The sequence below is a fragment of the Rhamphochromis sp. 'chilingali' genome (genome assembly GCF_963969265.1).
Source record: "Rhamphochromis sp. 'chilingali' genome assembly, chromosome: 22".
In the NCBI taxonomy this organism is placed as follows: domain Eukaryota; kingdom Metazoa; phylum Chordata; class Actinopteri; order Cichliformes; family Cichlidae; genus Rhamphochromis; species Rhamphochromis sp. 'chilingali'.
In genome coordinates this window covers 9,545,156-9,573,065 of record NC_137950.1, presented here as the reverse complement: position 1 = coordinate 9,573,065, position 27,910 = coordinate 9,545,156, and the positions used below count along the sequence as shown (strand labels likewise).

The window sequence follows — 27,910 nt, the reverse complement described above, 5'->3', positions numbered from 1 at the left end:
TCTTTGTTCTCTTCCACAGTGTGGCTTTTGTCCTGGCTTCCTCCCCTCACTCTCACTGCAGATGGCCGCCCCTCCTCCTGGTTCTGCTGAAGGTTTTTTCCTGTTAAAAGGGAGTTTTTCTTTCCTAATGTTGCCAAGTGCTTGCTCACAGGGGGGTTGTCTGATCATTGGGGTTTTTTCTCTATTATTTCAGGGTCCTTACATTACCATATAAAGTGCCTTTAGGTAAGTGCTGCTGTGATTTGGTGCTATATAAATAAAACTGAATATAATTAAATTTTTCACCGTATCACCTTTTGATTATTAGACCTTAAACTGGAAAACAGTGCCCTGTTCTTCTGGGTTTTATTCAGCTTATAGTTTATCCCTGAGTAGAGAACATAGCATAAACACCGTCGCTTGATGTTTTCTGTTTTCTCTTGACATTCAAAAGGGAGATCTTTTGGTTAAACTGAAAGCCTTTGAACTTGTGAAGATCATGTAACTTTGCCCCATCCCATTTGTTTCCCCTCCAACTGCGCCTACTCTAAGATTTCCTTTATGTTCTCTCTGACTACACTGTAAAATACAGCAGTCAAAGAAACACAGTTAAACTGAATGTTGTGGATGCACAGTGAACATCAGACTCGCACGCAGGTTTTGTGGATTTGGTTTTCTGTCAAGATACAAGGTGGTGCAGGAATGCGCAAATGACATTTAAACCTCTTCACATGTCCGCAGTTATTTTATTTTTTTACCATAAAGTTTGGCAAAGTACCACGATCTGCAGTCGTAAATTTGTCATGGTCAAATTTCCCCTCTGACTCCAGCTGGCACTGCTGCACCTACTTGCACCACTGTGCATGAGACAACCGGATATCTCCCAGAGAGCAAGAGGTTTCTGTGTGTGTGTGTGTGTGTGTGTGTGTGTGTGTGTGTGTGTGTGTGTGTGTGTGTGTGTGTGTGTGTGTGTGGACCTGTCATTCTTGTCTGAGTGATGCTGATGTGAGCTGAAGTGGCATGACTCTGGCTGGCTATGAGGGAGGTATGACACAGAGCCCAGACTGGATTGGGTTATGCTGTTTGTGTGTGTGAATGCGTGTGTTTGTGTGTGGCTTGGCAGACATGAGATGAAGGGATGCTCACACACTCGAACACAAACAGCCACATCCAGCATCGGTGAGCATGAATGGTCATTCAGCACCAGCCAGCAGTATGAAAACAAGTCAAGGGGAGGAAAAGGGGGAGGATGAAGGATGGGGTCTCACGCCAAAAAAAACATGGTGGGCTCGTCTGTCCTCCTCCCCGTGTCCTGATGAGCACCCCAGGCAAATATTCTGTGAATGAGAGCATATTTGTGCGAGCTACACTTCAATTTCACCCTGCACAGAAGAAAGAGGAGGAGGTGGCGGAGAGGTGATTCATCGATGATGTCATACAAATGAAAAATGTTAAATGAGTCTCGGTGTGCAATAGAGGATGTGAATTTTGGCTTGCTTATTCATCTGGTAGTTATATTGCTGTACAATTATTACTTACAATATTGCTGAAAAACCTCCAAAGGCCCTTACAATGCACAGGTACATGCAAAACATTAAGGTGGCGATTATTCGAGGTCTTTCAGAGTGCTAGATAAAAGGACTGATACTGCTCTCTGTCTGCAAGCTAAAGCTGTTAGCATAATTTAGCAAGAAGATTGAAAAGAGGACAAGCTAGCCTAGCACTATTCTAAGGCTATTTAACGCATGGATAAAATGCAGACTTTGAACATGATTACATTTATACTACAGGGTATATGTAGAAGGGTATACTAAGTTAGTGCAATCCACATTTATGGATTAAGAAGGTAAATGGTCAGGACAGAAAGAAAAATAACCCACATGCTTGTAAAAAAGAAACCGAATATGCTATACTATAGTGTATAAAAGTTTAGCTGAACCACCTGCACATGTAGAACTGGATTTTTGTCAGACATGTTGAGTGACATGTCTTGGGTACCCTTAACAAATGAAGTTGGACATTTCTGCATCTCTGTTTTTACACAAATAAATTAAAAGACATATAAATTCATACTTATTGGACTTCATATAGGCTGACAGGCACAGTTTGTCAGGTTTGACAAGATGAGCTGTTACCTCACACATAACCTTTATGCTTAGCTAGGCCAGTCTAGGCTTTAGGCTAATCTAGGCTTTAGGCTTCATATTGAGTGCATAGATGTTCAACATGTTTCAGTTTAGCACAACATGATTTTTTTATTTAAACGGAAGCTATCCTTACAGACTGAAGAACTCTCCAGAGTGAACCCTACTGCTCACCCTGTGATAGGCTTTAGCCCCTATGACTCTGAACTAGCTACCTTCACCATGCATGTTAGTTCCCTTTCACGCACTTTTGTTGCAAAAAGGTTTTCATTCATGTTCCTGAAAAACACAAGCATGTTCAAGGAACCACTCTATCAATGTTAAACTAGGATCTGTGTTCTAAAATAACTGTTAGTGAGAAAGCCAATTAGCCTTTTTCCTAAAAAACTCAAGCTATTCCTCTGTTTAGCCAAAACCACAACTACAAAGAATGGAAATTACATTTTGGACATTTATTCCACTGCTTTATTCATATATCAAGTACAAATAAGTCCTTGTGGAATATAGAGTGTCAACCCATTTAATATTTCTGCTTCAACACCTAATTATTAGCGGCCTTACTGCTAATATGGATGGCGTGTGTGGGACACTGGGCCTTTGACGTCTGGCAGCAAATCCACAATAACGAGGCGACTTTATAATCACTGAGAATTTATGCTCATTGGATAGAACAGTTTGAAATACAGAAAATGACGAGGTATGTCTTCTCTAAGATTTTCTTAATTCTCCTATGGCAGTAAAGTGTTGAATGAGGGTTCTTACAGACTTTGCTGGAGGTGTCTCAAATACTGGCGGGGGTTTAAATTACCTTTAAACATGTGGCTAATGACTGTGCTGAAGCAGTCCTGGCTCAGTGCACAGGCATCAATATAGAGCTTAAAGTTTCATAGTCAAAAACTGTCAAAACATCAACTGTAAATTCTCCTCAGAAGAAATGACTCACTTTCTGTGTTCAGCGTTCACCAGAAATAAAAAGAGGAGCACAATGAGCACCTTGTATTCAGTGTAAGAAGGCACAAATCATGACGTGAAAGACAGCAGATAGAGAAAGATTCTGTAATAACACAGGTGAGTATTAAACACAATTTACTGAGCTTCTATGACAGTGTGGAGTTTTCTCTCTTTGTATTATTGTACCTGAAAGGACCATGAGTTGACAAAAGCATAAAGTTAAATAGAATATCAGTTATGTAGTAGCTCATCCAGCTCACAATACATAAAATGTGTAGTACAGAAAGAAAGAAGGCTTTTTTGTCATGCACAGGGTACATCGCCCGTAGAAACCATGGCCATAAAAGGAAAGGAAGGAAAATATGTCATATGGCTGTCACTATTGGTCACAAAGATAATGCTTCTAGTGATTGATGTGGTCACTACTAAATTGCCAGAGTCACGTATTTTGCATGGAAGATGCAAACTACTCTGCAAACAGTTGCCTTTTAATCTCCAAGCTGTAGTAAAACTTGATAAAAGTGCAACGCAAACAGGAAACAGAGAACATTTGCGTCAAAGTAAAAGTTATGCCTTTTAAAAAGTGTTGGTTCCAGCAGTGAGGCACAATTTTTACTTTGAAGGTAAACAAGAGTTTCCACATATAAACTAAAAGGACTGGTGCTTGTATAAAATCTGCTCTATTGGAAGGAGGTTTACTGGTGCAGCATTGTACACCTCTTTACAACCTGGCAGATGCAGAACACTTTTCCCAAGCAACCGGTTATCAAAGTGTCAATTGCTGATCTCTTGGCCTGGGATCAGGGCTTTATCGATCAATTTTACAGCAATTGCTAGAAACCCCGAGAAACCACTTGCATCTGGTTGTAGACTTTTCCCCTAGTGCTTCTCTAGTGTATAGTCATCAATTGTTCTGTAGGCTGTAGGCATGTTCTGTAGTATGTGGCAATTGATATTTCAAGTATTATATGATTTTGTATTTTATGAAGTTTTTTCTTTATCATTTGTGTAGGAAAAATGTATCAACATTGACAATCTTATGTAAATCATATCACAGCCCTGTTTTTGGGCAGCCTTAACCGAGTTTAAGACATTATTTATACCAAAAAGAAATCATCTGACACTGACCCTGAGCAGGGTTTATATGAAAACCCATTATTAGGTTATCATTGTGTGCAAGTTTCACTGAAATCTGATCAGCACTGAAGGAGGGGTAGTGACAAGTGACTGGAGTAGTGAATTTTGGGCAGGTGAATGATGGTGCCTGTCCATGGTGCAAACTCGTCGGTTCTTTGGCCAGGTGAAAGAAAACTGATGACACTGCTGGAGTTTGTGAAAAAATATTGGACGATAAATGACTATCGACCAGATCCCTGAGCCAATGATCATGACGCATGAAATAAATAAACACCATTATCCTAAAGCAAGAATTTTCTAGATATATTGTTATCAGAATAGGGAAAGTTTACGCTGTAGAATAAAGTGTTATTATGAAGTTCCATTAACTTAAAAAAACAAAAACCAACCAACTCTTTTCCATTTTTGGAAATGGGTTATATTTTATATTATTCATTAATCTAAGTTAAAAGCAGCAGCCAGGAGCATCTGACAAGTTTTAGCAAAAAGGGATTTATTCCCACCAATCACATCCCCCAAAAAGCAAACCTCAGGCAAACCTTTAGATGGCCTTGTAAGAAGTTCAACAGGCAACCTCACGGTGAGAAAACACGTAAAGGTTGGGGCCACCCAAAAACCACCTGATGGAAAACAGCCCTTGAACGACCAAGACTATGAGGCCAAAAGTCAGAAACGACTGTAGTCATTTTTCAAAGAAACCACAGGTCCGCTGTTTCTTTCTAACAGATTAAATGTGAATGGTGGTCTCGAATATCAGCAGCATGCACTTTGTGCCCCCATTCATCTTAACTGATCTGCTTCTTCATCAGTTTTGTGGCACTGTAACAACTTCCAGATAATACCAGGGCTACAAATCCCAGAGGGGGCAGATAGTAATCCAGCCAAGGCAAAAAAAAAAAATTTCACCTTAAGGGTTTTGATAAGTGTTTGGTCAAATTATTAATGTTTTTACCTTTTTTTTCTGATGAGGACAAACACAACTGTGCTGATCGTTTTCACAGTCACATATGCCTACTTTGAAATGGGGCACAAAAACCACAACACCACAAAAAGAAGACTCACAAGAGCAATGTTACTTTTCCAAACCCTATTATAACCAATTAGACTGCCCCACGCTGAGTGATAACATCTTTTGATTACTCTCTGGGAGGAGGCTGATACTATCTGGCTCTTTCCTTGAAGCAGCACGACCTTTTAACACGCCACTGTTTTACTGAAGGGGATCCCAGTCCCAGCAGAGTCCTTTATCTCTGATGTAGGACACAGTGGTGTCAAAGAGTGCCTTGTGATCCCTCTCAAGGACCAGCAGGAGGTATTTTAATGGATGTCTGACCCGTGGTGGTGAGAGCACGTCTCTTACAGGGAAACCATTGTGCTACAGCAGAAACACACAAAGCAGCTCTCCTTTTTTTCTGCTACTCGCTGCCTAAAAGAAACTGTCAGGCAACAAAATGACACGTGTTTCACCTTGAGACTCGGCCATCAGTCAGTGAAGCTCCTGTCTGAACACTCATCATGGTTCAGCTTTTCTAAGCTTGGAAGATCTAGCTTTAGTAATAAAGCTTCCAGAGGTATAAAAATAACATTTTTCTGATCACCCAGGGCTAACTGACTGCAGCTGAAGCGAACATATACCCACATAGCAAAATTGGTATGGCCTGGATCTGGCCCACACAATGTGCTTACACATGGCCACATACCGCAAAGAATGAAGGCCCTTTGGTGGCCCAGACCTGGTTTGCCAGAGGTGGCCCACACATGGGCCAGACACAAGGCCAGTTGCAGACACGCTAGTGGTCCTGTGCTGGCCCATGTGTGGATTACCTCTGGCAAACCTGATCTGGGCCACAGAAGGGCCATCATTCTTTGCAGTATGTGGGCCATGTGTAAGTGGTGTGCAGCCACGGCCCAGTTGTAGACACACTGCTGGCCCTGTGCTGGCCCCAGATGTCAGCCTAATGTGTACCTTAATCAAGCCATGCAATAACAACATGTGCCAAAACATGCAAAACAGTGCAAAAGTTACATGACAAAACTCTGTTCAGACAGTGAATGGACTAATTCTTATATAGCACTTTTCTACTCTCCCGGATTACTCAAAGTGCTCTATACAACATGCCACATTCTCCCAACCAAAAACTTTCTCTTAACTGAGTGCTTCCTAACTACATACACACTCTTGACAAATGTGACTGGAGGATCCAGGGATCGAACCACTAACCTTCTGATCAATAGGTGACCTGCTCTACCTCCTGAGCTACAGCCACCCACTGGCAAAGATGAGCAAACCGTTACTAGGTTTTGGAAGTGTACACTCACAAACCTGTCAAACCTGCATTTGAAACGTTGGCTACCACAGCAGTATAGTATTGCAAATGGCATTTGGGTCTTCTAACTAAAATAGAAAAATAGGAACATAAATAGCGCCATCATTGCCAGACCTGGCCCACATCTGGTTGACATACACCCTGCCATGACACCAGTCCGTCAGAAAGTGCCAGCAGGGAAGACCTGTTTTCTATGGGCCTGGGCCACATACACCAAACCACAATCGGGCCAGATATGGCATGCCATTGCATAGACAGTGCCATTTATGCCAGGCCTGACCCATATCTGGATGACATACGTCTTATCATGCCAGAAGTCAGCCAGCAGATCCGGCTTGAAACCAGATCTGGGCCAGACCTGTTTGCTATGTGGGTAAACACTAAGACAGTAGTAATATCTAATTCTGTGTTACAAGATTGTTGTTTCAAATATGTGTTTTTCATGGTTGAACAAGCAACCTGCAGTATATTAGCAACAGTGCAAGTGTTGTTTTAAAATGCAGTTTTGCTAGGATAGCTCCAACACAAGTCTTCTAGGGCACTTTATATAGTAAGGTCGAGTCCCTACAGTATTAAACAGGAAAACTCCAATACCTCTCTTTGTGATAGCACTTGGCACCTTCTCCCTTTCGACAGATAGAAATCTGCAGCAGATCCACAGTCTTGAGGGGTGATCATCTGCCTCAAGCAGTTGTTGTTTGAAGCAAGCAAAAATCCCAAGAGGTCTTGGGGTTTTGACCCTTTTCAAGACTTTTTACCTTTTCTGTGCTGTAATGGTGGAGTCATCCAAGAAATTCCTTCAGGCAAACTTCAAAGGGAAGGAGAAATGAAGAAGGTGTTGTTGCAGCATCTTTTATTGCCTCTCCTTTGTTTGAGTATAAACTGCTTGCAAAATGGGTGATGGCTTGCAGATAGTTAGAGTACAGAAGTTAATTACATGGTCATTATTGAATTGTAATAATGGGCAATGTTTAAAGAGTGACATGGACGATATATGAATATGGTGGGATGACTTGTAAGCCAGGATCAGTGTGCGTTTGGCTTGACTGTAGAGTGCAGATGAAAACATGGACATGTATTCACGGTCTGCGCAATACAGCTGAAGGAAGTGCCTTAAAGCTGCATTCTCGCTAATGACCACCAGACCTCTAATTGCAGAAAAAGTCCAGGTTTATTTAAATCTCTGACAAAACATCCCTGCTTCTCGGTTTATTTATGACCACAGTAAACATTTTCCTGATGAGTTTATAGTTTTGATCACTAGTTCTAAGTCCCACTTAATACAGCATGATGATCATTTTTGTAAACTATTGTTTGATGGGGGTATTTTGCTTTCTTCGGTTTGTCAGTCAGATTGAGGCTGATGATGTCAGTTGTTTTTTTCAAGTTAAAGCATCAGAACTTGAGAAATCTGTCTGATGTCACAGTAACAACATGTATATGTTTTATTTACATTTTAAAGGCTTAACCAGTCCTAATGGTGACACCACAAAAGGTGTAGACCTGCAGTATACTGGTAATTCGTCCAGGGTGTGCATCACCTTTTGCCCTGTCACAGGTGGGATAGGTTCCTGATTTGGTTAAGTGGTAAAGAAAATTGATGGATGGATGAGTTTTAGTTGGATTTTCAAAGTAGTCTTCCAGTGCAGCATGATAAAACAAAATTATTATTATACTCCATCATAATTATTTTTTAAACGCCCTCATAAAACTCTCAGTGATAGCGCAGAATGGTGTTCAGCATGTAGTCCTTAGTGTTGATGCATTTTCTGTCAGAGGTCACTGTCTTAAGAAGTTTTGGATTGTGAAGCCTGTCAGTGCTCATGAGCACTTCACATAATGGGCTGCATGGCTCTCGTTGGCTGCGCGCTCTGAGGCGTCACCATCTGTCATCCTGCAGCAGCAGCGTCTGCGCGGATTTCCTCCCATTGTAGAAACAGCTGTAGACCATGAACCGTGGAGTTCGGATCTGACACGGATAACCTGGGCATTGATTTGAAGTCTGGGTGGGCAGCAAACTGGCAGGACCAGAAAGAGATTTTTACAAAAAAAAAAAAAAAAACAACTAAAAATTAATTAATTATTAAAAATAGACAAATAAAAATTTTTATTGATTGAAGATAATTTTAATAGAATCTGCTTCCATATCAGCTACGATGGAGAACCGGATTTTTTACACCCTGTGTTTACTGGCGGTCCTGGAGTCCAGCTGGAGTTACTTTCAATCTGAAGGTCTGGAAAGAGCCGTGCGTCAAGGTGCCGAAGTCTCTGCAGAGCAGCGCGTCTTTGCGCAAGAAAGCGCGAACCGGGACATGGTCACCATCAACATGTTCAAAGTGTACGAGAAATACAGTAAAGAGCCGCAGAGCCAGAAGGAAGGAAACACCGTGAGAAGTTTTAAAGCTCTTCCGAGTGAGTGACAACACCTATATTTGTTTAAATTCACCGATAAATATGTCAGAGCAGAGCCGCGCGTGGTTTTGTTTAACAAGATTTGCATGTGTAAAACTACAAAGTAAATATTCAGTTATACATTTTTATTGGATGACGTTAATTATTTGGTAAACATGTTAAAATGTTTTAGCACAAATTGAAGCAGGTTTGTTGTTGCTGATATCATAATTACTGTAGTCGAACACTAAGTCAGCGTATTAATGCAATTGGTCGATTTGCAAAAAAGGGGGGAAATTACAGAAGCAACAAAACTAATAATGTGTGGATCTGGATACCAACATGTATGTATTTATCTTTATAAAAGTGCAGTTCTCTCACTGTACGGTTAATTTCATTTTTGTTTCACCAAATATTAACTTAAAAAAAATACAGGAGGAAAAAAATGTCCAAATTAAACTTTAGTAGATAAGATAAGAGACTAAAAGATCTGAATTACTTTTAATCTTTCAAATTTTAACTTTTCATTTCTTTATCCTTAGCATCCTCAGCACAGGTGTTTTGTCAATCGCCCAGCAGACCTCGATTCCCTTTGTGCCAAACGTCTTCACCTCTGTCTATGCTGTGATTTACTGAACTGAGAAAACTTTATGTCTCAAACACTGTTGTTTCCCCAGTAGCTGTAACAGCCTAGGTGTCAGACAAGAGCCCATTATCACACTCAGACACCGCATAAAGCCTCAGAGGAGCTCTTTCTGCTATAAGCATTTCCATATGTCAATGATAGACCTGCTGGTCCGACCCAATGTTTGTCTTTCAGGCTGCGGTGGAAGTGCAGGAGACAAGATTTGAACTTCAATAGTGTAGCTTTCGAGGGTGAGGTTTTTTGGTCATGCACGAGGCAGGCATTTAACCGTGCCGTGCTTAATGTTTTCCATGCTGCTGGTGCTGCTGCTTATGTCCATCAGATGTGTTGAGCAACATTTTGCGAGTGATATATTGACATTGTTACTGAGTTGAATCAAACGTGCCAGCGTGACATGATAAAGAGAAGGGGAAAGGGTCAAGGCAGCAGTGCGATCACTTCACTCGTCTTTATTGTTCATTTCAGAGAGAGGTGCTCCCTCAGGGCTGTAGCATCTGTTCAGCAAAAGATCTGTATAGCTGAGCTCATCACATCACTGTTTATGTGTGTATTTCCTGTATTCGGATCATAAAAAGCACTGTGCGCGGGATGAAAATGTTTTTCTCTCAGACATTTTGTAACCTGAAGAACTTTTTCTTGCCAAGCTTTTCATTTGTCTCCTGATTCCTTTTCATATTCCCCAGGAGTCTCACAGGGCAGAGACATGTTCCAGTTCAACCTGTCCTCAATCCAAAACGCCGAGCTCATCCTCTCCGCCTCTTTTCACTTCCTCTACAAGAGGCCCCGCCACCACCAGAGACCGGCGTGGCGTTTCCGAACGCCTCGCCACCCGTCTGGAGGCATCCAGCATCCCGATCCTGCTCATTCGCGGCTCCTCTTCTATGGGTCGTCCCTAAACTCGGCTTTTCTGACGCCTCTGGGAAACGTAACTCTGTCTTCTTTCAAGAAAAGCTCTTGGCAAACGCAGGACATAACTGCAGTGCTGAAACATGCCAGAGATGTCAAAGAGCTTGTGGTCATGGTGGAGTTTGATATGGGATTTGGGGGGGCTCGGGTACAGCAGAGGAGCCCTCATGGCCAAGAACGCCTCTCACCAGCCAACCTGCCGTATATCTTGGTGTATGCCGACGATCGAGCTATAGATGAACCAAACAGCGTGGCCATGTCACTACAGAGGTATGGGCCTTTTCCAGCAGGGGATGACTCATCCGCCTCAACGTCAGCCTCGAGGATTCGGAGGGAGCTTCATCTACAGATCCAAACCAACGACATACCGGAGGCGCACTTCAATAACCTGAAGAACCACGAACTGTGGCAGAGCACATATTTCCCAGCAAAAGCAAAAACTGTGGTCAAAACGGGAAGAAAGCATGGCCTGGTAAGCAGCGAGGGCCTGAGCAAGCCACAAGTGCTGAGCTTTGATGAGAGGACGATGAAGAAGGCCAGGAGGAGACAGTGGAGTGAGCCCAGGGTTTGCTCCAGGCGCTACCTCAGGGTAGACTTTGCAGACATCGGCTGGAGCGAGTGGGTGTTGGCACCAAAGGCTTTTGATGCCTACTACTGCGCCGGGACCTGTGGATTCCCCATACCTAAAGTAAGACATGAAAACCTTCTTATTGTCACTCCAACCATTAGCTGATTTTTTTTAATTCAGTCAGTAGAATACTTCATTATTTTACCAAATCCACAAGTAGAAAAACTATTAAAACTATTATAAAAACATGACTTTAACTTTATTTTAAGGGTTAGGAAAGTTCTCTTGTTATTTTACTAATAATCAGTCCTTTACAATTCCTTACTTCCTCAGGTGGCACGTCCTTCCAATCACGCCACTATCCAGAGCATTGTCAGAGCTGTGGGAATTGTCCCTGGTGTGCCTGAGCCATGTTGTGTTCCAGACAAAATGAGCCCCCTCAGCGTCCTTTACCTGGATCCAAGCAGGAACATGGTGCTAAAGGTTTACCCAAACATGTCTGTGGATACATGCGCCTGCCGGTAGGGCCACTGCATGAGCCGCTGGAAACTGTGATCAATGAAGATAGGAGACAATGAATACAAAGAAAGTGTAGCTTCAGCGCCTAACAGGAAGCTCGTGTCAGATGGAAGAACAGTTGTAGAGAGAAACAGTGAGAATAACTGATACATACAGAATTTTCTTCCGAGATCATGGCCTTGTTTCGTGTCTGCCAGGATTGGACATTGCCTTAAGTATTTTTCTGCTTGTCTAACAGTGTTCATAGATGCCTTTCATCCAAGTTTATTTTCTGAAAATGCTTGGGTGCCCTTAAAGAAACACGTGTTTGTATTACTTTTAATCTACAAGTTCCTGCAAGTAGATCAAGTTCCCACTGATCCTTAAAAAGCTTTTTTATTTATTTATTTGGAGCAGTTTATCAAGTTTTTTCTCTGTTTCAGTTTTTAGAAGGATGTTGTTTTACCATCACCTTGGACTCAGACTTAACTGGACTTGGTTTGGGAATCTGCTCAGACTCCTCAAAAGAGCTCAAAAAAGGCTAATCAAATGTTCTGAACTGTGGTCAAACTGATAAGAAGAACTTTGGACACAGATGCTACATGGCAGCATATTCATATTCTCTGTTACTCAGCATTTGTCATGGAAATCATTACACACGAACATTAAGTGGTACTTAGTGAGTTTAGCCCTTTATCATGCATGAGAGGTCATATCTTCTTCAAACTATATCTCAGCAACTATTTGTTTATATCTTGTATATAATGAGTGTATTTTGCCATATGGTGACTGTTAACACTTAGACCCCCGGAGAGCAGTCATTTTGGTTTTCTACCTTAGACCCCCGCGGAGTCATCATTTTGCGTTTCTACCTTTAAAAGCCGGAGAGCAGTCAGTCAAATGCTGGAGTCATTCATATGTATATTGGGTCGTTACCTAGGAATTCTGGAGGGAGGGGAGTGGGGGTGAGTGATTGAGGGGGAGCTGCTAAAAGCGGTGAGCTTCCTTTTGTGTTTCATCTTGATGCATTCTCAATCATCCAGGGAAACAAATCTCCAAAAGTCACCAACTTGGAGTGTTTCAGTTTGCCATCTTGGGGAGAAATCAACACACATGGGTGTATGTCCTTTGTTGCTGACATTTATTGATAAAAACAGTACAAAAAACCAACCATTTGTACACATATTTACAAATAATTCAACATTGTCAGCAATCACTCACAATCCTGGCACTGCCATGGTACCTGTAGTCTGCATTTACCACATGTGTACCTGTAGCAGTGAACACATCGCACAGTGGCCTGATTTATCTTGCATTTGTGTTTGACCTGACACGTGGCTCTTTTTCCAGGGCTCGGTGTGGAGGGTTCTGCCCGAAGCAACTGATCTTTTCTTGCCTTCTTCGCAGCTACATGAGAGTGAGCCAACTCTGTTGCAAGCGCCACCAGGAAGTCCACCCGTCTTTCCTTCGTCCCGGTGCATGCTTGATACAGCACATGTGCATTCAGTGCTGCCATGTCAATCATGTTATAAAACACGGCGACTGGCCAGCACCGTGTTCCTTTGCGGACAGTGTACTCCAGAACCATCTGGTCAATCACATCCACGCCACACTTTGTTTTGTTGTAAAGGGTGACAGTGTTTGGTGAACCACGCTGTGCATGCTGCTAAGAATATAGACTGTCTTCTTCCGTTTGGCCGCATACGCCGTCAGCGTGGCAGCAGAGGTTGAAAACACCTAAGAAATAAGATAAATTGTTATTTTCATAGCCCTTTTACACACAATGAAACACATAAACATAGAACCACAAAAGACCTGCAACATACCTGAGTGGTGAATTCATTGCGATCTGTTGCGATCTGCAGCAAACTTGTCAGTCTTTGCTCGATCACAGCGGGTGGACTTGTCATCAAAGCGTAGGTGTTGCATGATGTTTTGGAAGCGGTTTCGTGCCATAGTTCCAATTATCTGTGGGTTTCCCAGGTTTGCTGACCAGCAGTCATTTACCGATGGAAGCCTGCAAACCCCCCGCAAGATCACAATTGCAATAAATGCCATTAGTTCAGGGAGGTCCATGAACCAATGAACATGCTCCGTTTGCTGTGCATGTTGAATAGTCCATTCTTGAATGCTACGAAGCATGTCAAGAGTGACGAAACACAGGAAGCTCTGAAGGCGACTCGAGATACTTCTCCTGGCCTTAGCCGTTGGCTCTCCATCTGCAGCGTACGCTTCTATTGGGGTGAAAGGGAGACAGGTCCCCACATGTTCTTCACGCCACACTGTGCCATCTTTCGCTGTCTCAGTCCCCAAACAAGGTCTCTTTTTCGGTGGAGAAGCAGTCTCCTCATCTGCAGTGTGAACAAATTCAAATTGTGAGCAAAATGGGAAGGTCAAACAAAATCACAAATGCATGCATAGATACTAATTATAATTCCAGTATCTCCTCCTCTGTATCAGAATAATGTCTGAAATATCTTACTTACTAACTACATCCACTTACTTGTTTGAAATGAAAAAGGAAATAACATGAAATGAAACTAACCGGAAGACTGATCAGACAGCTCTGAGTCCGAATCCGGCTGAACTGCTAGGTCTTCTCCATCCGAGTCACAAGGGTCGACTTCCGTCAGGATCATTTCCAAGGCCTGCTGAGTGGTGAGTCTTCTCTGCATTTTCTTTCCTTGGAGAGGAGGTCCGTACACCAGAGGCAGTGCCAGGATTGTGAGTGATTGCTGACAATGTTGAATTATTTGTAAATATGTGTACAAATGGTTGGTTTTTTGTACTGTTTTTATCAATAAATGTCAGCAACAAAGGACCTACACCCATGTGTGTTGATTTCTCCCCAAGATGGCAAACTGAAACACTCCAAGTTGGTGACTTTTGGAGATTTGTTTCCCTGGATGATTGAGAATGCATCAAGATGAAACACAAAAGGAAGCTCACCGCTTTTAGCAGCTCCCCCACCCCCTCAATCACTCACCCCCACTCCCCTCCCTCCAGAATTCCTAGGTAACGACCCAATATACTTATGAATGACTAGCCAATTTAGCTTCCACTTCCACCATTTGACTGCTCTCGGGTTTTATAGGTAGAAAGGTAGAAGCCTGGGGATGCTAGTGTTAATGCATTGAAAGCAGGGTTAAGCCCGTTCACCAATCACACATAACCAATGCACTGCTGCCACCTGCTGTGCATTTTGTTCAGTTGAAAGGATGTCAAACTTGGATGACTTTCTGTACTTCCTGTGTTTATTCACCACTTCCTTTAAACACTAAAACATTATTTATCCATAAAGACATGTACAGTTTTTAATGTGTACAGTAATGAAAGTAGATTTCCACAGTAACTAAAGGAGATATTGCTAAACTGTAATCAAATATTAATGGGATGTGCTGATGTGTGCTTTAATAGACCACAGACTTGGTGTATGCTTGGTGTAAAAATAAACTGAATTGTACATACTGTCAAAAACACTTGTTAACGTAGGTTTTTATGTATTAAAGTATGTATACCTAACCATAACATGCAGTACTTTATACACACTGTACCTCTTGTCATGTAACATTAAATTTCATATATAAAGATGGAGGGAAAACATTTAAATTCCACTTTAGAGGAAGTGCAAAATTGTTCACCTTCATTTTATAAATACTTATTTCCTGAGGATGATAATGCTTGAATCATATACCTTAATAATCAGCAGATGTCAGTCCAGTTTAAAACCTACTACAGACTTTGGATGAATATGCTCTCAACACTACTAACATCATCAAATGAGGAAATATATTTTGAGGTCATGGTTTCCATGTCTCCAGTAGATTTCCAGACACTTAAAGAACCAGTGCCAAAGGGTATTTGTGCTGACCTCAGACACTTTTGTGAACTTTTCCTTTAATTTCCAACTTTGCTGATGTTTTATTCAGCAAATTGGGACATTAGGTCTGATCTGTAGGTTTACTGATTTTATTTAATTTATTTAGAAAGAGGGACAATACATATTAATGAACATTTTAACATATGTAAATATGCCAGATTATAGCCTTGGCTAATGTCCATCTGCAGACCCTCTGGCAGGTTACAGGTTTTTGCGTTTTTTTAAATAGTGGCAGGTTAGTGCTTTTTAGTTATGAATGCTAGTCTATATGACCTGTAAATACATTTGATTAAAAAAAGTTTTGTTTTTGTTTGGTACTTTATATAAATCGATGTGATATGTGAGTCACTATTGATGATAACCACAATCCCAGCTCCAAATCCCAACCCTGCTGTCTGGAGACAAGAAAAAAGTATTTAAAAATACATTTTATTTTATTTTATCCCCTAATTGCCAATAATTGGGAGAATAATTTTTTTTTTAAAAAGCACTTTTTGATAGCATAGTGTTACGATTAGGCTCATCACCAGTGACGACTTAAACTTCAAATTGTTAATGTAATGTATGTTTTGAAGATTCAGAGTAGCTGTCACAGGGCAGGAGTCGCTTGTATGAAGCTACAGAGAATATCACCACATAACAGAAACAAACGTAGACCTCATGGAGACTATTAAGGTCTTTAATCTAACTGTTTTTATTGCCTAAAAATGTTTTTATTCAGGTTGGAGACTGATTTGCTACCTGATGAGAAAAGAATCTGGAACAAACATGCAGCATACTGACAAATGCCTTGAAAACAAAGCTTGGGCCAAAACATATTGCTGGTATGACACATGATCAAGTCCTCACTACCCTAAAACATTTTTATTATTTCTCTTTTCTTTTCACAAGTTCATCCAACTGATCAGGTTTAGATCATATTAAAGTTTTCTCATCGTGTTTGTTTTCCTTCTGCGTGCCTACACTGTTTGCTGTACCCATGCCAGTACATTTGCTCCTCGTCTTTCATCACTGATGGACTCCATAGAGCAGACCTCTTTAGACCATGAAAGGGCCACAGCGAAACCATTTTATGAAACCCAGTGTGAACCAAGTAATAAGAGACTGAATAATTGAGAAGAAGAAGAAGAAGAAAGAAATTCCGCTATAGGTCGGATGTAAGCCAACGTCCCCAGACTCACTGGCTTGTGGTTTGGGCTCAACCAGTTCGTCAACATTCTTCCATATGCTGCTTTGCGTCTGGTTCTTCTTCGCACAGAAGAAGTGCACAACAAGAGATACAGTCACACACTTTTTTAAGATTAGTCCACAACATATAGAACTTGCCTGATATGCAATCTCTTATTTTATTTTTGTATTATCTGTACTTTTACAGTAATGCATTACTGCTATTAAATTGCTCCAAACCTTCACATAGGGTCACATCTCATTGTTAGTTTCTTTCATTTTATGGAAGAGTTTCCATTGAGACAAGAAACTCAACATAAATACATTTTGAAATCAAACACAGATTATATTATTAATATTTTATCAGTATAAATATGATTGTAGCATATATGTCTACATACTCTATCACCTCCTTAATGTTGGGACAATCTGAATGAAACAAACACAATCACACATACAGTGATTATTAATATCTATATGTTTAAAAAGAAACATCAATCCAAATTCTTTGGCTTTTCGTGTATATTATGTTAATTTCATCATCCCCCTGTGAATAGGATGTTATGCTCTCCATTGTGTTGCCTGTACATAACTTAATCACCAAAATGTGTATCCTCAGTGGACTCTGTGGGACTAGCAAAAGTTTAACATGAGTATAATGGTTGTAAATAATGGGATTATTAGGTCATTGTAAAGAACTTTTGCATTTGCAAAAACAAGTAGTGTTTGAGCAATGGGCTAGAAAACTGATGCCAGAGATGTGAAATGTGAAATATGCACACTGATAGGATTGGTTGGATCCTGCTGTCTAATTAGAAATTTCTTGACATTTTGACCACAGCACTGAAACCACGAGAGCTACAATGCTAATCTAGCTACAGATTTTAACAAGCAAGGCTGTTACGCCTTCAAGCTGACATTTTATCACTTTTTCTTTCTTTTCTTTTTCTTTTGGCTGGTTTCGTTATGAAGCCACATCCGAGTTGGGGAAAGTAATTTTATAAATGTCTGTTTTTCAGTAACCTCGCAATTTCCAGCACCCCCTTCATTATCCCTGTCAACTGTTTACAGTGTCTTCATTAGCAGACACCCCTCTAATGATAACAAAGCTTTAAAGAAGGCATCGGCTGCAGTGATAAGCATGGCCAAGCTACTATTTTAGTTGACACAAGTCCCCCTGTTTACTCTGGGAGCATGGGAGCGGACACCAGGAGTCTGATATGTGTACTGAGAATTGCCATTTTCAAAATTTGCCACAGCAAAGTCTGTTTTCGAGCAGGGGAGACGGTGAAGTTCTCACCAGTTTAGTCACATTCAAAATGCAGCTCTCCAGAAGCTCCCTGTTCCAGGTGTGTTTAAGTCTGGTGGCTACCATTGGTTCCTGCCACTGTAAACCTATCAACAATGACATCAGAAGGAACATGGAGGAACTCTACTCTCAGCTCTCAGAGGACCTTCTGGAAGAGGAAGAGACAGATTCGAGGATGGAGAACCTCCTGGGAACCATGAAGGAGGGTTTTCTGAGACAGCTCAACTTGTCAGATGTTCCTCAGGAGCACAGCAAGATCATCCCCCCTGAGTTCATGATGGAACTGTACAACAAGTATGCCTCGGACACCTCGGCAGCCCCTCAGTCTGATGTCATACGAAGCTTCACTGTGCAAGGTATCTGAATTGGATTTAACTGGACACAGCAAAAGTACACTCTGAGTTACATGTAGCTGATGGCAGAGGGACATTCATGGATCATGAAAATGAGTCTTGTTTATTCCAGTATTCCAAATCAAGAACCATATCTGGAAAAGCCACCTTGAGAAATGCACATTTGTGTTATATCTGGTTTAGATCTTTGCAGCTAACACAGGTAATACAGGTTTCCCTCTTCAGAGCTACAACTAGCTGATAAACCCACATTGCTATTTTTTTTGTTGTTTCTTGAAATGTTCAGCTGGGGTAATATTAACATTTCCTAGCATATATGAGCTGAAACTTCTTAGAAATAGAGAAATATTTACTTCTAAGCCCTCATCAGTGGCTTTTCCTTTGCTATTACATGATTTTATATATTCTGGTGAAGATGCAGGATGTAAAGTACCAACGAAAGTATCCCCAGATGATTTCCTTTGATTGATTAGCCAATGAGAACTACACATCAGTTTCTGTATTATGGTTACTGCCTGTGTGGTCTTTGGATCTCTAGTGGTCGTGAACTGTTTTTGGTCTCGACAGACAGATATCGAATCTATCAAATAACATAATATTGTCAATGTTAGGGTACTATTTCGGCAGAAAATGAAATAAGACTCGGATTTCACTTCTGACTGTAATAGGTACACAGTCCGTGGCCGACCATGACAATCCCTGCTGCTGTTTCAGATGTATCAGTGATCAGGGTGTTTTTTCTCTTTGACAGATTTTACTCTCTCTATGACGAATGGGACAAAGTCAAAGTACAGGCTGCAGTTCAACATCAGCATCCCCAGCCATGAAAAGATCACAACTGCTGAGCTGCAGCTTTTCTTCTTCCCAAACTTCAGGCCAAGAGTCACCTCCCACAGTTTCAAGATCATGGTTAAAGTCTACGAAGTCGATACGAACAATTTCACATCCTCGGCCCAACTGCTGGTGGGCAAAGAGGTGGCAGGCTCTCAGAGCACATGGACAACGTTTGATGTGACCACGGCTATTCAGAGCTGGATCAAGTCAGGCCCTGCACCAACTGTTTTTGACGTAGCGGTGGATATGAAAGATTGTGGGGATTCTAGAAGCGGGGCGGCAGGGGCCAGCTGTTTAAACATGAGCGTGTCCGTCGGCGATAATACCTCTGCGGCTTTGATTGTCTTCTCAAATGACCTCAGTAACAGGAGGAGGGAGATGAAGAAGGAACTAAGAGAGATGATCCTTCATGAAGAAGAAACCATCCTACATTCAGGGGCTGACTGGAACAGAGGATATCAGCTACCAAACGAGATCCCTGATTCTCAGCACCCACAGAGAACAAAAAGACGAGCACCGAGGGAATACTGCCGGCGGACCTCGCTCAAGGTCAACTTTAAAGACATTGGCTGGGACAGCTGGATCGTGGCGCCTCGGGAATATGATGCCTTTGAATGTCGCGGCCAGTGTTACCATCCACTGACGGATGAGTCATCTCCATCAAAACACGCCCTTATCCAGACGCTGATGAACATCAGGGACCCCAAGAAGGCCAACATGGCATGCTGCGTCCCAATCCAACTTGACCCCATCACAGTCATGTATCAGGAGAATGGGCGCATCACTATAAGATATCTGTATGAAGAGATGAAGGTAGCAGAGTGTGGCTGCAGGTAGTTTGCCCTTACCCTAGCAAAGGTAATGATCATCCTAAATTTAAATTTTATTCCATTTAGTTCAATGTTCAAGGATAACAGGTCATATGGCAACTTTCATGCCCTGTATTGGTCCAAAAGGTTGTAAAATATTCCAGAGTTTTTTGTTTTGTTTTGTTTTTTAAAGTCTTTTCTATTAATTCTACTGATTTTTTTTTATTGATCTGTTGATTCAACTGATATATGCACATGACTTATATGTAGAAAAAAGTTCAGTAGCAAACTATGGCTTCATGTGGGAGTTAAACGCCACCCTCCCTCGTGAAAGTTCATAATAAACGCGCACCACCTGTATTTAGCTTTAAGTTCTCCATATTATTTTATTTTTACTGTGAAAAAAGCTGTGATTAGCTCTTCTAGACTAGAAGGGGTATTTCTAATCTATCATTGTGGACTAGAATTCTCTACAGCGTGAAAAGAGATGTCATACAAGATGTTGATTGTGCTAAAAATATCTCCCATCCCTAGGTTCAATTTTAGGTGAAGCTAGGAAGAAGCTAAACTTCAAGATAAGAACTTTTCTAGCAAATATTCTAAATAAATGAATACTAAGGAATAAAGAATTGCTCTAAACTATGCACCTATTTTTTGTCAGAAGTAAGGTACTATGCATAATTGATGAAAAAAAAAACTGGCAATCACTTAAATTAATACCCCAATGCTAACAGCATGACAGACTTGCTGCTTTTGAGAGTTCATTGTAAGATATGCGTGACGGTTTGTCAGACCAACAGAATAGTGGAAGAGCAAAGGAAAGGGACACATTTTGCATTTATTGTATTTAATTCTCATTATGTGTACAGTAAAGGTTTTCCCTGTATGTGTGGAGTACATAATAAAAAGCATGTAAAAAGCAAAGTTAAACGAGTTTACTATTACAGGTAAAATAGGTATAATTATTGTTTGTAATAAGCTGGTGAAACATAAATTCACATATAATCACTGCTCATTTGCTGATATAACACATCTGTATATTGATATTGTAAGTATAAATTATTTATATTGATATATATCTGGTATTAGTCTGTAAATTATTAACATTACATTCATTGACAGCATAAACATGCCCACCATGGGCTACTACAGAGGGGCAGAAGTCAAAAATTGATAGGTGTGTATCTGTACTTATGATCCCTGAGAGAAAGAAATTACAGAAAAATGTATATTTAAAAGAAATAATAATTATTAGAATATTTGCTCTCAGTGTGCAGATTTTTACTCTCCTATATGTAGCATGATGTCATCATTTTGTTTCTAAGGCATTCCAACCCTGAAATTAATAAAAAATTCTTGGGCTCTTCTCAGCCAGAAGTCTCCTTTTTGACTTACTCACCTCCTCACCTGTTATTGATATTTATGGCCAATAAATGAAATGCTGTGAGTGTCAACAGGGCACAGTTTGTCCACTAGAGGGCACTCTGCCACTTCCCTTTTGGCAACATCCGTGAGTCTGGAAAACCACAAGCACATTAACCAGCTGACCTGACCATAGCTGTCCAGAGCATGAATTAATTAATATGTTCCTAAAACAACTGTAAACAAATACATATAACAAATCAGGGAAATCTGTCTTTTACATGCATATGAAAGGAAAAAACAGCCAAAATATCAGATTTTTAATCATTAAATATCACCGTTGCTCCTAAAAATCCGATATCAATTGGACTCAAAACACAAGATACAGTTGGGGAGACTGGCTGATCCACAAAGACAATTATTCATTAGGTACTGAAACAGCTGCTATACAGTGGAAGACTAATAAGATGATTAGAGGCAGGTGATGAAATAAGAAATATCACAGTTATTCACATTGTGCAATGCTGACTTTTTATTGCACAGAGTAATAGCGTTACAAAAAAGCCTGTATAACGTCTCCATGAATGCTATTTTCCAAAAGTCCACAAATTATAGAAAACAACAAAGAGAAAGAGAAAGTGAGGTTCTACATTTTAATGTAATCGTGGAAAAATGACTGTATAAACTAATGACTATGTGGAAAAAACAATTAGTTATCCCCCTTACACACACTCATCATACAGTAATCTATACTGTCAGCTGTGTAAATATTAAATGTCAGTGACATAGTCTTATCTGAGTTTGACCCACCATGTTGAAATCAATGAGGGGACAAGTTTGTGCAAACACTTCCATGTCCTGTAGCACTAAACTGATCTTGTTTTAAAATAACATCAGTGTCGGGGTCAGAATTCCTGTTTCCTGAGAACCAAGGAAAAAGCTCCATTAGTTTTTTGCTTCATAACAGTGTGTTCCTTCAATCACCAACAGCATGGGACAACAGAGCCTTTAAGTCTCTGCTTCTACTGTTTAATATTATCATTTAAAAACAGCGATTAGAACAGCCACGAAAGGCAACATGAAATGGACACTGATGATTCTTGTGTTTGTTCATTCCTGAATGTGTGTTGGGAACTCAGCTCTAAATCTTGCTGACATTAATACGTTTTGTTGCGTGACTATCACAGCTAACATCTTAACTCTTACGCCACTTCATTTCTACAGTCTACTTTCTGAATCAGTTCTGAATCAATGTTAACCCTTAGGTATTTTATTATCAGCGAAAATGATATAATCTGTTCTTTTATTTGACACAAAGTGACAACATCAGGAAGTATTCAATGTTTCGAAGTTCTCGATAAGCACCCTGGGAATTGGATGAGACTGGAATTTGTTATGTAAGGTATGAGGCCATAATAAAGGCTAAGACGTTAAGATTAGCAAGTCTAGTATTTGGAATAAGCTCATGTCTGGCACTATTAGTTGTGAGCTGGTCTTATGATGTCTTGCTGTTTAAATCTGAGTAAACGATGGAAAGTTACCAGCTATCAATTTTCTATTATATCCAAACTTGTCCTTGTTGTGAAAATAAGGCATTCAATAGACATAAAAACTTTCCACTCAACTGTTTGTTCCTTAATTCAAAGTGTGGGTGTTACACACACTTTGAATTAAGGAACTTGTTACCCAGTTCTTATCCTGGATGTGTTTTAAGAAGGCTTTGTCTGTAAACTGTGTAATCATGTCACCAGTGAAATGACCCAGACATGACCCACTAAAGCTACCAACAGCACCAAAATACACCACCATCAGCTTTCGTAACAGGCAAGGAAGAAAGAGGTAAAAAGGAGTGGGAGTGTTTCAGTTGGGGCTTTGGCACAAATCAGTGCAGCCTCATTTATCACCTTTTTAGTACTGAGTATTCCACGGGGAGAATTTGGTAAATGATGCAGACTGTAATAGAAAAATAAGTAGAAAAATAATAAACAGTAAACTGTCTTTCAGTTACAAGTGTTAAAACTAGAGGTACCAGAACCCAAACCTCTATTACATTTGTGTCAAAAACAGTGAGAAACTGTACCTCCCATTTATCATTTTTCATTCTGTCTGCTATCGTCTGCAGGCTGAAGCACTACATATAATGCGATTAAAGGTTTATTGTAGACAAAAGCCTCTTATGTTGATGTTGCTGCCCGAAAAACCTTTGACAATGACATATTCCTTCCAGTGAAATCCACAGTCTCTGAACACAAATCAACTAACACAACCCAGAAAAAGCAAAGACGGAGGTGGTTCTCTTTCTATCAGCGTTGATGAAGATATTAGAGATGGCGCATACGACAGTGCCACTTCTGTTGATGTTTTTTCTATCTACTCTATCCAGCAACTCGTCATTCCAGCCTGCTCTAGTATTAGAAATGGCCAAGATTCTTTTGGAAAACTACTGCTTCCCTGAGAACCTGGTTGGGATGCAAGAGGCCATCCAACAAGCTATCAACAGTGGAGAAATCCTGCAGATTTCAGATAGGAAGACCCTGGCAACTGTGCTCACAGCTGGAGTACAAGGAGCATTGAATGATCCTCGGTTGACCATTTCCTATGAGCCTAATTTTGTCCCAGTGATGCCACCAACTCTGTCATCTCTTCCAAAAGAACAGCTGATCCGGCTGGTGAAAAGCTCTGTCAAGGCGGATATCTTGGAAAACAATGTTGGCTATCTACGGATAGATCGGATCATTGGGGAGGAAACAGCAGTAAAGTTTGGCTCGCAGCTCATGGGAAATATCTGGGATAATATTGCTCACACATCCTCACTAATCTTTGACCTAAGGTACAGCACAGCTGGAGAGCTCTCTGGAGTTCCTTTTATTATCTCCTATTTCTCAGACCCTGAATCCGTTATTCATATTGACACTGTATATGACAGGCCTTCAAATTCAACCAGGGAACTATGGACCATCCCATCTATAGTGGGGGAAAGGTATGGAAAGAAAAAAGATGTCATTATTTTGACCAGTAGATCCACAACGGGGGCTGCTGAGGCAGTGGCGTATGCTCTAAAAAACCTAAGGAGGGCCACCACAGTTGGAGAAAAGTCTGCTGGTGGGTCGGTGAAAGTCCAAAAAATAAGGATTGCTCAGTCGAAGTTCTACATAACAGTTCCTGTGGCAAGATCTGTCAGTCCAATTACAGGTCAGAGCTGGGAGGTCACTGGTGTTTCTCCAAATGTCCATATCATTGCCAAGGACGCTGTTGCAAAAGCCAAATCACTTCTGGCTATAAGGAATTCTATTCCAAAAGTTGTCCAAAGAATCTCTGACAAAATCGACCGGTTCTACACGTTTACTGAAAGAGTTCCAGCTCTTCTTCAATTCTTGGAATCTACAGACTTCGTGTCTGTCATATCTGAAGAGGGTCTAGCAATCAGACTCAACCAAGTGCTCCAGACTGTGTCTGAAGATCCCAGACTGACAATCAAATACATGCCAGAATATGCAGCCAATGTAGAGGAAGGCCATGAACATGAGAAAGTTCCAGACGAACCTGGACTATTAACGGAATACATTGATACATTGCTCAAAGTGGAAATTCTCCCAGGCAACACTGGTTATGTCCGCTTTGACAGGTTTGTCAAGTCATCTGCTGAATTAGAAGAGGTCATGGCTAAAAAGGTATGGGTACCCCTCAAAGATACTGCTAACTTGATTATTGATTTGCGCTATAACACCGGTGGATCCTCTACCTCTCTAGCCATTATTTTGTCTTATCTACAGGACACATCACAGAAGCAACACTTTTTTACAATATATGACCGAACTCAGAATAGTACAACAGAACACAACACTTTGCCTAAAATTACAGGACCAGCGTATGGCTCAAAGCGGGAGATTTACGTGTTAACCAGTTATTACACAGCAAGTGTTGGCGAAGAGTTTGCTTATCTGATACAGTCATTACATCGTGGCACAGTCATTGGGGAAATAACATCTGGTACCCTGATGCACTCAAAGACCTTTAAAATAGAGGGGACCAATATTGCCATCACTGTTCCTTTCATAAACTTTATCGACAACAACGGAGAATTCTGGCTGGGAGGTGGGGTGGTACCTGATGCCATTGTGCTTGCTGAAGAAGCAGTGGACCATGTTCATGAGATTGCTGAATTTCACAAAGGACTAAATTCCCTCATACAAGGAGCTGGAGATTTGTTAGAAGATCACTACGCAATCCATGAAGTCGCGCTAAAGGTTAGCAAGGTGCTGGTAAGTAAATGGGCTGACGGATTATACCGCTCGGTGGTTGATTTTGAGTCTTTGGCATCACAGCTGACAGCAGATCTCCAAGAGACTTCAGGTGATCACCGACTGCATGTTTTCCACTGTGAGGTTGAGCCTGAGTCACTTCATGAACTCTCAAAGATTCCTACAGCAGAGGAAGTGGGCTATATAATTGATGCTCTTTTTAAAATTGAGCTTCTACCAGGTAACATTGGCTATTTAAGGTTTGATATGATGGCAGACATAGAAGTGGTAAAAGCCATCGGGCCGCATCTCATAAAATCTGTTTGGAGCAAGATAATAAATACAGATGCCCTCATAATTGATATGAGGTACAACAGTGGTGGTTATTCAACTGCGATTCCACTTTTGTGTAGTTATTTCTTTGATGCAGAACCTCTACACCATCTTTACTCTGTTTTTGACCGAACAACAACCACAATGACAGAAGTCATGACAATTCCACAGGTGAGAGGTCAAAGATACGGATCCTCCAAGGAACTATTCATCTTGACCAGTCATATGACTGGGTCAGCAGCCGAAGTATTCACTTGCACAATGAAGGACCTAAATCGGGCCACAATTGTTGGCGAGCCAACAACTGGTGGGTCTTTATCAAGTAGAACCTATCAGATCAGAGACACTGTCCTGTATGCCTCCATTCCTAACCAAGCTGTTTTTAGTGCCATCACTGGAAAAATGTGGAGCTTTTCGGGGGTTGAGCCCCATATTGCTGTCCAGGCAAATGAGGCTCTATCTGTAGCTCAGAAAATCCTAGAGTCAAGGTTGCTGAAGAGAGTGCAAGGTAAACAATAAAAATGCGACTAAAATGACTAGTTAATTAGTTTTTCTGCTTAGGCACCACTTCAATGTAAATGTGTGTGTTGTTGTGTTCCATGTGTAGCATGTGTGGCCTTGTAATTAGATGTTTTGTTTTTTATTTAATTTCTTTGGCTCTGACAGCAAAGTGCAGGGATGGCTCAATAGGTAGAGTGTTTGCCCCATGCACGCAAGGTTGCAGGTTCAAATCCACCAAATGGTCTCCACACACTCCTCCTCGGTTGCTAGATTGGTAGCTACCTACTGAATGAATGGGCATGCTCGCTCACTGAGCTAAACTGGCACCTAAAGTAATTTTATTTTAAGTCATGGGTGTCAAACTCATTTTAGTCAATGGGTACTTTCCTCAGATTGATTTTAGATCCAAAATTGTGGGTCAACTCAATGAAGACAGTGGTTTTAGAGAATCTTGAAACTCATGGGGACCTTGATACTTTCAAAAGAACTGTCTGTGTTTCCAGCACTTTTCCCTATGTTCCCACAGATGCAGGCACCTGTTGGTCTTTAAAACAGTCAATAAGTAAAATAGCATAGGAGTGATCTTATATGCAGCACAAAAGGATCAGAGATCATTCAGAGGTCAGATCTTGCAAGAACAAGCAACTGCAATATAACAGAACAGTCTAAAGATCAAAAAGGGGTAAAGAAACAAGTATATGCTGGAAAGCTTCACATTTAGCACACCGTTCATTTACAAAACTGATGAACAGATTTGTCTCAGTTTCTCAACATTTCTTCAGCTCACTTTTATTACATGCATTGAAAATCACTGGATTTTTAAAGATCCAGCCCTCAAATAATATTACAGTACACTACAATAAAACTATAATAAAATTAAACTTTTTCCATACATTTTCACTCCTGTTCAGTTAAGATTGCTTAATCACAAGAAGATTTTATTTAAAAATTAGAAACTTTAATTAATTCTCTGCTGTTTTCACAATTGATATTGCAAAGATATTCAGTGGGACAGAGTTGACCAAATGGTATGTTTGACACCCTGATTTAAAGGCAGTGTTTTTTAGTAGTTTAACAAAGAAGGTCTTCTATTATACCAAACTGTCATCAGTTGTTGGTTTGTTTTATATTTTTTTGGCATTAGGCTTCACGTAATCTAGTCTTTTTACTTTTTTCGAAGGCCTTTCTACAGGAACTCAACTTCACTTCAATATGAAATTTTAAGCTCCAAGAGCACTTGCTTGTTATTCCATTTAGAGAGACTTTGAGTAACTAAGTAGCATGAATTAGTATTTGATCTTATTACAGAAGGGAATGTATAAGCTGTGGACATTTTAACTGTGAAAAGCATGTGATAGTTGATGATTCCTTTACAATACATTTGCCCCATTTAAGTGTGAATATTGTGTAAGTAAAACAACTTCCAGTTATTCATAATATAGGAAAGGTTTTCATATTTTTTCTTTCTTCTTTACTTGTTTTCTCTGTGTTACTCTTTAAAATGATCACATTTTAAATTATATGTAAAATAATGTGGATATTCTTTCGACCCTGTCACGTGAAATCCCTTTTTG

The 27,910-nt window shown here is 40.6% G+C and overlaps 3 protein-coding genes across 3 annotated transcripts; all 3 read left to right on the top strand.

Annotated features, from left to right (window-relative positions):
* Positions 1 to 8,484: 8,484 nt before the first annotated feature.
* On the top strand, positions 8,485 to 12,337 carry gdf10b (growth differentiation factor 10b). The gene is made up of 3 exons (XM_080872348.1): positions 8,485 to 8,950; positions 10,259 to 11,169; positions 11,383 to 12,337. Exons 1-3 carry the CDS (start codon positions 8,695 to 8,697, stop codon positions 11,572 to 11,574), a joined length of 1,359 nt encoding a protein of 452 aa, XP_080728474.1. The 5' UTR covers positions 8,485 to 8,694; the 3' UTR covers positions 11,575 to 12,337.
* A 5,464-nt stretch (positions 12,338 to 17,801) lies between these two features.
* Positions 17,802 to 21,011, top strand: gdf2 (growth differentiation factor 2). Its single transcript, XM_080873416.1, has 2 exons — positions 17,802 to 18,259; positions 19,008 to 21,011. Exons 1-2 carry the CDS (start codon positions 17,815 to 17,817, stop codon positions 19,925 to 19,927), a joined length of 1,365 nt encoding a protein of 454 aa, XP_080729542.1. The 5' UTR covers positions 17,802 to 17,814; the 3' UTR covers positions 19,928 to 21,011.
* A 2,577-nt stretch (positions 21,012 to 23,588) lies between these two features.
* irbpl (interphotoreceptor retinoid-binding protein like) lies at positions 23,589 to 26,354 on the top strand (the record flags this gene model as incomplete). The annotated part of the gene is made up of 1 exon (XM_080873597.1): positions 23,589 to 26,354. One exon carries the CDS (start codon positions 23,589 to 23,591, stop codon positions 26,352 to 26,354), a length of 2,766 nt encoding a protein of 921 aa, XP_080729723.1.
* Between the last annotated feature and the right edge of the window lie 1,556 nt (positions 26,355 to 27,910).

What these genes read in the sequence shown, in the direction of transcription:
- gdf10b (XM_080872348.1), top strand. Translation starts at nt 8,695, where the DNA reads ATGGAGAACCGGATTTTTTACACCCTGTGTTTACTGGCGGTCCTGGAG. An exon ending in AAGTTTTAAAGCTCTTCCGA is followed by an intron (nt 8,951 to 10,258) that starts GTGAGTGACAAC and finishes CATATTCCCCAG; the next exon opens with GAGTCTCACAGGGCAGAGAC. An exon ending in GTGGATTCCCCATACCTAAA is followed by an intron (nt 11,170 to 11,382) that starts GTAAGACATGAA and finishes TTACTTCCTCAG; the next exon opens with GTGGCACGTCCTTCCAATCA.
- gdf2 (XM_080873416.1), top strand. Translation starts at nt 17,815, where the DNA reads ATGTGTACTGAGAATTGCCATTTTCAAAATTTGCCACAGCAAAGTCTG. An exon ending in ACGAAGCTTCACTGTGCAAG is followed by an intron (nt 18,260 to 19,007) that starts GTATCTGAATTG and finishes TCTCTTTGACAG; the next exon opens with ATTTTACTCTCTCTATGACG.